General features: G+C 39.6%; 1 protein-coding gene across 10 annotated transcripts in view; it reads left to right on the forward strand.

Moving 5' to 3' along the window:
* Positions 1 to 12,966, forward strand: part of TTC3 (tetratricopeptide repeat domain 3) — a 126,845-nt gene that overhangs the window by 50,632 nt on the left and 63,247 nt on the right. For all 10 annotated transcript variants that reach the window (XM_018052783.1, XM_018052802.1, XM_018052785.1 and 7 more), the window contains 3 exons: positions 579 to 663; positions 10,026 to 10,160; positions 10,871 to 10,951. In XM_018052783.1, coding sequence (XP_017908272.1) covers positions 579 to 663; positions 10,026 to 10,160; positions 10,871 to 10,951 — 301 coding nt within the window. The remainder of the gene's footprint in view (positions 1 to 578; positions 664 to 10,025; positions 10,161 to 10,870; positions 10,952 to 12,966) is intronic.

The following is a 12,966-nucleotide window of genomic DNA, read 5'->3' on the forward strand; positions in this document are numbered from 1 at the left end:
ACCTGTGGGGGCCTGAGTTACTAACTCCATAGCTGGTGTTAGAAGTGAATTGTTGGACTCTTAGTTGATGTTGCAGAATTGGTGTGGAAAATCACAGGTATTTGGTTTCAAAGCGCCATACGTTTGGTGTCAGAACTGGTGTCAGAAAACACCACCTTAAGGTCAGCCTTTCTGAAATGTTTGTGTCTTTTTATTTGATTTTTGCATGAGATGGACCATCTTTGCAGTATTTATTGGGCACGTTGATTATCTCAGGAGTTTGTTGTTACTGATGACTTACATTTGTAATAACTTGGTGATAGGTATAAATCCCAAATTTCTTTTTTTTTTAAGCTGTTCTTCCATAATGTTTGTATAGTGAGTTCATCTGGTCCTCCTTCCCCTCTAATTTAATAGGGGTTTTATTACACTTAGAAATGACTTGGCAGAGAATCAGCATCTTGGTAATATTTCTGTTTAGGAATTTGTGACTCTCCATTTGCTCAGTGTTTGATGTGACTTTCAGTAAATAACAGTATTTTCCTTTATATAAGCAGGATTGTTTTAAAATAATTCACAACAGTGCTTTTCTCTTTTAGCCCTGGTTCACAAGAAACTTTACCAGTAGATTTGAAAAACATCTTGGAGAAACAGTTTTCTAAATCTTCCAGAGCTGCACACCAGGTAAAGGCAGAGACTTTGCTAATGGAAAAGAGAGTCTCTGAACATAACATTTTGTCACTTGAATGAAATCTAATCACGTACCACTCTTTAAGTTTTGGGGTTTTTCTAATGTAATTTTAGTTATGGACATAGAATTTAATAGATGATTGCTAAGAGACCAAACTATCATTAAATTTAAGTTTTAACTTGGTAGTTACATGAACCTGAGATTTAACTAATGGTTAATACTGCACAAGTGTTTGTTTCCAAAAGATTTAAAAGGAAGAAGCAAGTCTTTCCAAAGATGTAAAGCTTTGGCGATCTTTGCTTCCCAAAGTTTTAATTTTTAAGTTAAATAATTTTAAAAGGTTTAAATACCTGCAGTTTTATTACACCTACCATAAAATCTTAAAGGAGCAAACATTTTATTCTTTGATTTATCAGATAACTGTATATAAAATTCTTTCTATGATATTGAGTAAGTAATAAAAAAATGTACATTAAGGGGGAAGAAATGAATAGGCAGAGCACAGAGGATTTCTCGGGCTATGAAAATTCTTTGTCTGATAGTATAGATAATGGATACATGATGCACTTGTCTGAGCCTGTAGAATGTACACCAAGAGTGAACCATAGGGTTCATAGGTAAGCTGTGGGCTTTGGATGATTATGTGGTGTCGTATGTCATTCTGATGAGTGATACTGATAATGGGGGAAGCTATGCATTTAAGGGAATAAGGAAGTTTGTGGAAATCTTGGTGCCTCTCTCTTAGGTTTTTTTGTAAATCTAAAACTGCTGTCAAAGAAAACGTTTTAAAAGATGCAAGAGATAAAGCTAAAAGATTACTTTGAAGGAAATTGTCAAGCTGAACGCATGTATTAAAAGAACAGACGTTTATATATTTACTTGTTTATTGCTGCAGCATGTGGGATCTTTGGTTCCCTGACCAGGGATCGAACTCACACTCCTTGCATTGGAAGTGTGGAGCCTTAATCACTGGACCACCAGGGGATTTCCAAGACTTTTAAATTAGTGACACCTTCCTCTCAAGAACAAGGGGGAAAAAAAACAACCAAAAAAGAAAGTAGAAGGAAATAACAAAGTAGAAAATAATGAAATGAGCCTCTCAGCTTCTGAGATAGCCCACACTCTGTGGAGTGTGTTTCTCTCTAAATAAGTCTCAGTTCAGTTCTGTTCAGTGGCTCAGTCGTGTCCGACTCTTTGTGACCCCATGAATTGCAGCATGCCAGGCCTCCCTATCCATGACCAACTCCCGGAGTTCACCCAAACTCATGTCCATCAAGTCAGTGATGCCATCCAGCCATCTCATCCTCTGTCATCCCCTTCTCCTCCTGCCCCCAATCCCTCTCAGCATCAGAGTCTTTTCCAATGAGTCAACTCTTCACATGAGGTGGCCAAAGTATCGGAGTTTCAGCTTTAGCATTGGTCCTTCCAAAGAACACCCAGGACTGATCTCCTTTAGAATGGACTGGAATAAGTCTACTTCTTACCTATTAAAAGAAAAAGAAAGTAATGAAATGGAACAACACATAAAGGATCCACAGAGCTAAAAGTTGACTCTTTGTCTTTGACAACATAAATAAAATTTATACACCAGTGACCCACTCCAGTACTCTTGCCTGGAAAATCCCATAGATGGAGGAGCCTGGTAGGCTGCAGTCCATGGGGTCGCTAAGAGTCAGATGCGACTGAGCGACTTCACTTTCACTTTTCACTTTCATGCATTGGAGAAGGAAATGGCACCCCACTCCAGTGTTCTTGCCTTGAGAATCCCAGGGACGGGGGAGCCTGGTGTGCTGCTGTCTATGGGGTCACACAGAGTCGGACATGACTAAAGCAACTTAGCAGCAGCAGCATGGAAACTAAACTGTGGTGTTGGAGAAGACTCTTGAGAGTCCCTTGGACTGCAAGGAGGTGAAACCAGTCAATCCTAAAGGAAATCAGTCCTAAATATTCATTGAAAGGACTTGGTGCTGAATCTCCAATACTTAAGCCACCTGATGTGAAGAGTGGATTCATGAGAAAAGACCCTGATACTGGGAAAGATTGAAGGCAGGAGAAGGGGGTGACAGAGGATGAGGTGGTTGGATGGCATCACCGACTCAATGGACATGAGTTTGAGTAAACTCCGGGAGTTGGTGATGGACAGGGAAGCCTGGTGTGCTACAGTCCATGGGGTCACAAAGAGACACGCCTGAGCAACTGAACAACAGCAGCGGACACTGATGGGTTTCTCAGGTGATGCTAGTAGTAAAGAATCCGCCTGCCAGTGTAGGAGATGCAGGAGACTTAGGTTCTGTTTCTGGGTTGGGTAGATCCTCTGGAGAAGAAAATGGCAACCCACTCCAGTTGTCTTGCCTGGAAAATTCCCTGGGGCCACAAAGAGTTGGAAAGGACTCAGCACACATGAACTGATAAAAAAACATACAATAAAGCAATTTCAAGAATGGAAAAGGCACACTACTCACAGACTCTTTACTTTGACAATTACTGTACCAAAATAGTATTATGAACATTATACCAAGAAACTTGAAAATGTATATAGATGAAAAAGACAAATTTCTAGAAAAATCCAGCTTATAAAAACTCATAAAGAAATAGAAACATTAACAGACTCTGTGGATTATAACAAATTGTGGAAAATTCTTAAAGAGATGAGAATACCAGACCGCCTTACTTGCCTCCTGAGAAATCTGTATACAGGTCAAGAAGCAACAGTTAGAACCAGACATGGAATGATGGACTCGTTCATAATTGGGAAAGAAGTATGTCAAGGCTGTATATTGTCACCCTGCTTACTTATAAGCAAAGTATATGATGCGAAATGCCGGGCTGGATGAAGCCCAAGCTGAAATCAAGATTGCCTGGAGAAATATCAATAACCTCATATATGCAGATGACACGACCTTTATGGCAGAAAGCAAAGAGGAACTAAAGACCTCTTGTTGGAGGTGAAAGAGGAGAGTGAAAAAACTGGCTTAAAATTCAACATTCAAAAAAACAAAGATCATGGCATCTGGTCTGATCAAAAGAACAAAGTCAGTGGACTTAACACTATCTGCTTCTTATTTCAAAGAGAAAGTGAAGTCACTCAGTCGTATCCAATTCTTTGCAACCCTGTGGTCTGTAGCCTGCCAGGCTTCCCCATCCATGGGATTTTCCAAGCAAGAATACTAGAGTGGGTTGCCATTTCCTTCTCCAGGGAATCTTCCCGACCCAGCAATGGAACCTGGGTCTCCTGCATTGCAAGCAGGTACTTTGCTGTCTGAGCCACTAGGGAAGCCCTGGTCCCGTCACTACTGGTCCTATCAATTCATGGCAAATAGATGGGGAAACAATGGAAACAGTGACCAACCTTTATTTTCTTGGGCTCCAAAATCACTGCGGACAGTAAGTGCAGCCATGAAATTTAAGACACTTGCTCCTTGGAAGAAGAGCTATGACAAACCTGGACAGCATGTTAGAAAGCAGAGACATTACTTTGCTGACAAAGGTCCATCTAGTCAATGCTATGATTTTTCCAGTGGTCATGTATGGAAGTGAGAGCTGGACCATGAAAAAGGCTGGGTGCCGAAGAATTGATGCTTTTGAACTGTGGTTTTGGAGAAGACACTTCAGAGTCACTTGGACTGCAAGAAAATCAAACTAGTCCATCCTAAAGGAAATCACCCTAAATCTTCATTGGAAAGATTGATGCTGAAGCTGAAGCTCCAGTACTTTGGCCATCTGATGCGAGAGCTGACTCCTTGGAAAAGACCCTGATGCTGGGAAAGATTGAAGGTAGGAGAAGGGGACAACAGAGGATGAGATGGTTGGATGGCATCACTGACTCGATGGATAAGAGTGTAAGCAAACCCCAGGAAATGGTGAAAGATAGGAAAGCCTGGTGTGCTGTAGTCCATGGGGTTGCAAAGAGTCAGACACGACTGAACAAACAACAGAATCCAGAATTTCCAGAACCAACCATAACTAGTCACTGTTCCAGTTGTTGAATACCTATAGACTATTTTCGGTGAAAAGTTGTTTGTTTTGGTTAAATGTGATTCATACAAGTCTGCTTTGACAATTCAGTGCTCTGTAAATACAGATCTGTTTCTTCTAAAATAAAATACTGGATTTAAATCCCCCCAAATGAATATTAACATGGAACACAATACTTATTTCAATATGTAAGTCATTTAACATTTTTTTTTATCTATTTTAGGTATATATGACATTTCTTTTTAAGGTCTGTTGGAATGAAGCAAGTTTCAAGCATTTTTAATGTTTCCTAATCAGTTTCAACAACTTTCTAATTAGTTGCGTGAAAGCATTTTTAGAATTTCTAACAGTGTTTATTTTTTTATTTTTTTTATTTTTTAAATTTTAAAATCTTTAATTCTTACATGTGTTCCCAAACATGAACCCCCCTCCCACCTTCTAACAGTGTTTAAATTGTCACTTTATTTTGAGTTTACTTATCCTAAGGCTATGGTTTTTCCTGTGGTCATGTGTGGATGTGAGAGTTGGACTGTGAAGAAGGCTGAGTGCTGAAGAATTGATGCTTTTGAACTGTGGTGTTGGAGAAGACTCTTGAGGGTCCCTTGGACTGCAAGGAGATCCAACCAGTCCATTCTGAAGGAGATCAACGCTGGGATTTCTTTGGAAGGAATGATGCTGAAGCTGAAGCTCCAGTACTTTGGCCACCTCACGCAAAGAGTTGACTCATTGGAAAAGACTCTGATGCTGGGAGGGATTAGGGGCAGGAGGAGAAGGGGGCGACCGAGGATGAGATGGCTGGATGGCATCACGGACTCTATGGACGTGAGTCTGAGTGAACTCCGGGAGTTGGTGATGGACAGAGAGGCCTGGCGTGCTGCGATTCATGGGGTTAGAAAGAGTCGGACACGACTGAGCGACTGAACTGAACTATCCTAAAGATTGAGGGACTTAAATATTAACGACAGTTTGTAAAGACAAAAGATTGCTTAAATAAAAATGATAGTTATTTTTGAGCTTTCATTTGTTTAACACACTTTTACTTAGGCCCCTGTGTATGCCGAGGACTGGCAGTGCCATTCAGCCCACTCATGGAGCTTTCAGTACAGACCACTAACTTGTACTGTATTGAGAGGATTAATTTCCAATGGAAACATAAGGCAAATGGATCTGTTTTCTAGAATGAAAGATTAGAATGAAATTAGTTCATTCAAGGCTAATAAACTAGTATGTGTGTAGATAGCACATCATCTTCTGTAAGTGTTAAAATTCTTATTATGACATAAATATGGCTGTTGTTGAGCTATTTAAATACTGTATAGCAAATACCAAGTTTATGTGAGACCTGCTCTTTTCTATGTGTATTCAGGGGTAAAATGCTCTTAAACTTTGACTCATTGGACAAAAAGCAATAGGTAGCTTTGTTTGTGACCAGACTGTTTTTCCCTCTGTGTGTTTTGGATCCTCATTGTTGGAAACAGTGAGGAATGTCATGCACATATTTGCATTTTCTGCTCCAGTGAACTACGTACACATGTATGTCAAGACATGGGGAGATGTAAGTTTAGCCTGTAGTCTTATTTCTCCAGTCTCCATACAACTTTTCTGGCCTATAGCTATTGCCATGTGACTGAAATCTGAATTCAAATTATAATGTATATGCTCATGTATATTCAGATTATAAAGTTTTCTCACTTTATTTCAGGATGCATTATAGCAGTTTTTTCTTTATGCTCTTCCCTTTGCATTTAACCTAGTATTATAATATATAATTCTAATTATATTCAAGTACATGGTTAGGCAGGAATAGAGCTACTGATTGAAGTAGCCATTTCTTGCTGAGAATTAGGGTTTGTTTCAGGACATGAGGGCAGTTGTTGAAATCTGATAGTGACCCGTAAATTTGATTGCTTGTTCTTACTTGTCTAATCGTTCAAGTCTCAGCCAAATAATATACGTACTTAAATGATGGTTAATGTTCTCCATTTGTGCTGTTAAAACTTCGAAACACTGTCTAGTCTGGTAAAGAGAACACGGCTTAATATTATAAAGTGAACCACCCTTTCCTGTCATGGGCAGCACTGGAAATGTTGGAATTAAGATGTGAAGCTGTATGTTTTAATTTCTACTTTAATGGTGGTATGCTGAATGTGGTCCACTGGAGAAGGGAATGGCAAGCCACTTCAGTATTCTTGCCTTGAGAACCCCATGAACAGTATGAAAAGGCAAAATGATAGGATACCAAAAGAGGAACTCCCCAGGTTATTAGGTGCCCATTATGCTACTGGAGGTCAGTGGAGAAATAACTCCAGAAAGAATGAAGGGATGGAGCCAAAGCAAAAACAATACCCAGTTGTGGATGTGACTGGTGGTAGAAGCAAAATCTGATGCTGTAAAGAGCAGTATTGCATAGGAACCTGGAATGTCAGGTCCATGAATCAAGGCAAATTGGAAGTGGTCAAACAAGAGATGGCAAGGGTGAACGTCGACATTCTAGGAATCAGCGAACTAAAATGGACTGGAATGGATGAATTTAACTCAGATGACCATTATATCTACTACTGCGGGCAGGAATCCCTCAGAAGAAATGGAGTAGCCAACAAAAGAGTCCAAAATGCAGTATTTGGATGCAATCTCAAAAACGTCAGAATGATCTCTGTTCATCTCCAAGGCAAACCATTCAGTATCACAGTAATCCAAGTCTATGCCCCAACCAGTAACGCTGAAGAAACTGAAGTTGAATGGTTTTATGAATACCTACAAGACCTTTTAGAACTAACACCCCAAAAAGATGTTCTTTTCATTATAGGGGACTGGAATGCAAAAGTAGGAAGTCAAGAAACACCTGGAGTACCAGGCAAATTTGGCCTTGGAATGCGGAATGAAGCAGGGCAAAGACTAATCGAGTTTTGCCAAGAAAATGCACTGGTCATAGCAAACACCCGCTTCCAACAACACAAGAGAAGACTCTACACATGGACTTCACCAGATGGTCAACACCGAAATCAGATTGATTATATTCTTTGCAGCCAAAGATGGAGAAGCTCTATACAGTAAACAAAAACAAGACTGTGCTCAGACGGAGCTGACTGTGGCTCAGATCATGAACTCCTTATTACCAAATTCAGACTCAAATTGAAGAAAGGAGGGAAAACCGCTAGACCATTCAGGTATGACCTAAATCAAATCCCTTATGATTATACAGTGGAAGTGAGAAATAGATTTAAGGGCCTAGATCTGAAGATAGAGTGCCTGATGAACTATGGAATGAGGTTCGTGACATTGTACAGGAGACAGGGATGAAGACCATCCCCATGGAAAAGAAATGCAAAAAAGCAAAATGGCTGCCTGGGGAGGCCTTACAAATAGCTGCAAAAAGAAGAGAGGCGAAAAGCAAAGGAGGAAAGGAAAGATATAAGCATCTGAATGCAGAGTTCTAAAGAATAGCAAGAAGAGATAAGAAACTTTCTTCAGTGATCAATGCAAAGAAATAGAGGAAAACAACAGAATGGGAAAGACGAGATCTCTTCAAGAAAATTAGAGATACCAAGGAAACATTTCATGCAAAGATGGGCTCAATAAAGGACAGAAATGGTCTGGACCTAACAGAAGCAGAAGATATTAAGGAGAGGTGGCAAGAATACACGGAAGAACTGTAGAAAAAGATCTTCACGACCCAGATAATCATGATGATGTGATCACTAATCTAGAGCCAGACATCTTGGAATGTGAAGTGAAGTGGGCCTTAGAAAGCATCACTACGAACAAAGCTAGTGGAGGTGATGGAATTCCAGTTGAGCTGTTTCGAATCCTGAAAGGTGAGGCTGTGAAAGTGCTGCACTCAATATGCCAGCAAATTTGGAAAACTCAGTGGTGGCCACAGGACTCGAAAAGGTCTGTTTTCGTTCCAAATCCAAAGAAAGGCAATTGCCAAAGAATGCTCAAACTACCGCACAATTGCACTCATCTCACATGCTAGTAAAGTAATGCTCAAAATTCTCCAAGCCAGGCTTCAGCAATACGTGAACCGTGAACTCCCTGATGTTCAAGCTGGTTTTAGAAAAGGCAGAGGACCCAGAGATCAAATTGCCAACATCCGCTGGATCATGGAAAAAGCAAGAGAGTTCCAGAAAAACATCTATTTCTGCTTTCTTGACTATGCCAAAGCCTTTGACTGTGTGGATCACAAGAAACTGTGGAAAATTCTTCAAGAGATGGGAGTACCAGACCACCTGACTGCCTGTTGAGAAATCTGTATGCAGATCAGGAAGCAACAGTTAGAACTGGACATGGAACAACAGACTGGTTCCAAATAGGGAAAGGAGTATGTCAAGGCTGTATATTGTCACCCTACTTATTTAACTTCTATCCAGAGTACATCATGAGAAACGCTGGACTGGAAGAAGCACAGGCTGGAATCAAGATTGCTGGGAGAAATATCAATAACCTCAGATATGCAGATGACACCACCCTTATGGCAGAAAGTGAAGAGGAGCTAAAAAGCCTCTTGATGAAAGTAAAAGAGGAGAGCGAAAAAGCTGGCTTAAAGCTCAACATTCAGAAAACGAAGATCATGGCATCCGGTCCTATCACTTCATGGGAAATAGATGGGGAAACAGTGTCAGACTTTATTTTTGGGGGGCTCCAAAATCACTGCAGATGGTGACTGCAGCCATGAAATTAAAAGACGCTTGCTCCTTGGAAGAAAAGTAATGACCAACCTAGATAGTATATTCAAAAGCAGAGACATCACTTTGCCGACTAAGGTCCGTCGAGTCAAGGCTATGGTGTTTCCTGTGGTCGTGTATGGATGTGAGAGTTGGACTGTGAAGAAGGCTGAGTGCCGAAGAATTGATGTATTTGAACTGTGGTGTTGGAGAAGACTCTTGAGAGTCCCTTGGATGGCAAGGAGATCCAACCAGTCCATTCTGAAGAAGATCAGCCCTGGGATTTCTTTGGAAGGAAAGATGCTAAAGCTTAAACTCCAGTACTTTGGCCACCTCATGCGAAGAGTTGACTCATTGGAAAAGACTGTGATGCTGGGACGGATTGGGGGCAGGAGGAGAAAGGGATGACAGAGGATGAGATGGCTGGATGGCATCACAGACTCGATGGACGTGAGTCTGAGTGAACTCCGGGAGATGGTGATGGACAGGGAGGCCTCCCGTGCTGCAATTCATGGGGTTGCAGAGTCGGACACGACTGAGCGACTGAACTGAAGTGAACTGATGCTGAAAAAGGACTATAATGCATAAAGTTTAGCTTTGCATATTTTATGATCAGTTATAAAGTATAACTGCTTAATGATGAACTTTGTCATCTTATGTTTTAGACTAAACATTCACAGCTCTAGACTACTGAAATAGGATTTTTTTTTTTGCAGGATTTTGCTAATATAATGAAAATGCTGAGAAGCTTAATCCAGGATGGCTACACGGCCTTGCTGGAGCAGCGCTGCCGCAGTGCTGCCCAGGCCTTCACAGAGTTGCTCAACGGTTTAGATCCTCAAAAAATAAAGGTAAAATCGCCTCCTGGTGATTTATCAGTGTGGACGCATTTCAGAGGAAGGTAGAGGAGAACCAAAACTTTGGCTTCGTTATTTTAGTTCATCTTAGACCATTCTGACATTGGCTGAACCTACTCCAGGTTGTGAGAAGCAGATATTGCTCTGATTCAGCCTCTATGGTTGGCCTAGCTATACAGCCTGGGTTTAAACTCTCAGTGCACTATAGTTGGTGTTCGTTAGAGTTCTTGGCCTTTTCTCTTTTATTAGAGTTCAAAATCAAGGATTTGGATTCACTTTAGTCATGTCTTTTCATCTACAAAGAAATAGTAGGTAAATAGTTTATGTGGGGTTGTGAGAGAGCAAATATTGAGTTGGCCATAAAAGTTTGAGTTTTTCGTAAGATGGTATGGCAAAACCTGAATGGACTTTATGGCTAACCCAAGAATGTTACTCTTCCCATTTTTATGCAGAAGAACATGATATCAATTTTTGTATTATGAACCATGTTCCAGTAATTCTGATACAGTGATTCTGTGTTTTAAACACTTCATAGCAATATAATTGCATATCTTTGCAAAATATGTTTTGTGATTCTGTTTGGCCTTGACCCAATAGCAATTAGATTGTTTACACTTCTTTTAGTGTTGTGGTTATCATATCAATATGGTGTAAATTGGGCAGAATTCTGTTCAGATATTTAACAAGAGGATTTTTATTGACAGCAATTGAATCTGGCCATGATTAACTACGTGTTAGTAGTCTACGGACTTGCCATTTCACTCCTTGGAATAGGACAGCCTGAGGTAAGATTTGTAACAGTGATAATAGACTCTTAAAATACACCATTAACTTTAGAAGGTATGTTAAAATAGTTTTCCCTTCTGGGCTTGTTTCCTTCTGTGTACTTTTTTTCTCTTCCAGTTTTACTGAGATCATTGACATACAGCTTTGTATAATTTTAAGGTGTACAGCATAATGATCTGACTGATTAAATCATGAAATGATTAGCACAGTAAGTTCAGAGAGTGCTGTCTGTGTACTTTCTTGATAATTTTTTCTACACTTGATCTTGGCCAAAAGGCTGAGAAGCGATAATTTTTTCTGCAATGCCTAAATTTAGTTTGTGGGTTTTTGTTTTTGTTTTGTTTTTTTTTTTAAGAAAATTTAGTTTGTATTTCCATTAGAAAAAAGTTATGCCAGGTCACCAGTGGGAATCTACTTTTTATTAATATAAAAAGTAAAAGACCTGATGGGTCATGATAGATTTTGGAAATACATCGAGGGAAAAAGGAAAGTTGGAAATGTGGTAAACAATGTGATACCACTTATGTACAATTTGGAATATTTACAGAGCAGAAGTATATATTGTTTATGGCTATCTGCATCTTGTAAAAGAAAAAAATATGAACTAGCCTTATATATCAAGATTAAGGTAATGGTTGCATTTGGTGATAGAAGAAAGGAGTTGGACTCGGGAGGTTAAAAAAGGAGAGTTCAGCTTTGTACTATACTGTTTTATTTTTAAAAACATACTTAAAATGCTAATATTAATAGCTCTTAGTTCTGGATAGCAAGTACCTTGGGTATTTTATTATTTCCTAGAGTTCAGGCTTCCCATAACCAATATGCAGTCAGGGTATGGATGTGAGCACACCTGGTGTCCATTACTCAGGGTCCTTCAGTGTGCCCCTGGAAAGCTTACTTACCTGCACTGCCCAGCATTATACTCTGCTTTCCATGGTGTTGGATTTTTGAAAAAAAGTAGAAATGGTTCTAGAATTAACCTCAGGTAGAAATTACCCTGTGTACCAACTTAGGCTCCAAGCTTCCTAGGCTAGATGAGGCTTCCTCGGCTAACAGCACCTAATGAGGTTCGCTCTCTGAGTGGCCCACAGAGCCTGCAGGGCGTTTTTCCCATGACAGGCTGCTTCTCTTGTCCTGATGTGGCAGATGCATGTCTTCCATTAGGGACTCTCTGACTCTGTTTTCTGGTAGATTTTTGAAGCCAAGGCGACATGTTCTCAACAGAGTGATAATAAATATCACATTTTGCGTCATCAGAATTGAAGAAATAGTTTATTACATTTTTAATTTACTTTGATTTAATTTTGATTAAAAAAAAAACAGGGTGATAGAACTTAAAAGAATGATAGACATTTAAAAGAATTTTATCAATCAGAGTATCTCCAGAAGGAATGGATGTATTTACTCCAGAAAAGCCCTTGCTTTAGAATGCCTCCTTTAGAACTGGCTTCAGAGCTTCTTATTAACTCCATTCTGTAGGAGTTTCCTTTATCACCCACAATGGAGTGACGGCCAGTATTACTTTGAGCTAAATATCTTTTGGATTTTTTTCCAAAACAAAATTCATTCAAAGCCCAGAGGCTTCCACTGTTGAGAATTGTCAAAAGAATGTATTTTAAGTTCTAAATTTTTACTAAATAGCTGTTTTTAAGACATAGCATTTGTCTTATGTCACAAAACATTGTGGCAACATTATTGGAATTCCTGTGACTCTAAGGGAGCAGTGCTTACTAGGATACATGTTACAGTGCATTTGCATCCAAATCAGTCTTTTTGCCATGAGCTTATTTCTTTTTTAGCCAGCACACACTGGGTCTTGTGTGTGTGTTAGTAAATGCTCATTTGGTGCATTGCCTGTGTTCAGTGCCAACTTCTCATTCCAGAGCTGGATCATTTTGGTTCTGTGTCTGAGTATCCATATGGTCATATTTTATGTAATTACTAAGAAAATGAAATGCAGAAGGTGTAATTTTTCCATAGAAATTTTTGGGTATACAGTTGTTTTTAATATTAT

The sequence above is a fragment of the Capra hircus genome, chromosome 1 (genome assembly GCF_001704415.2).
Source record: "Capra hircus breed San Clemente chromosome 1, ASM170441v1, whole genome shotgun sequence".
Lineage (NCBI taxonomy): Eukaryota > Metazoa > Chordata > Mammalia > Artiodactyla > Bovidae > Capra > Capra hircus.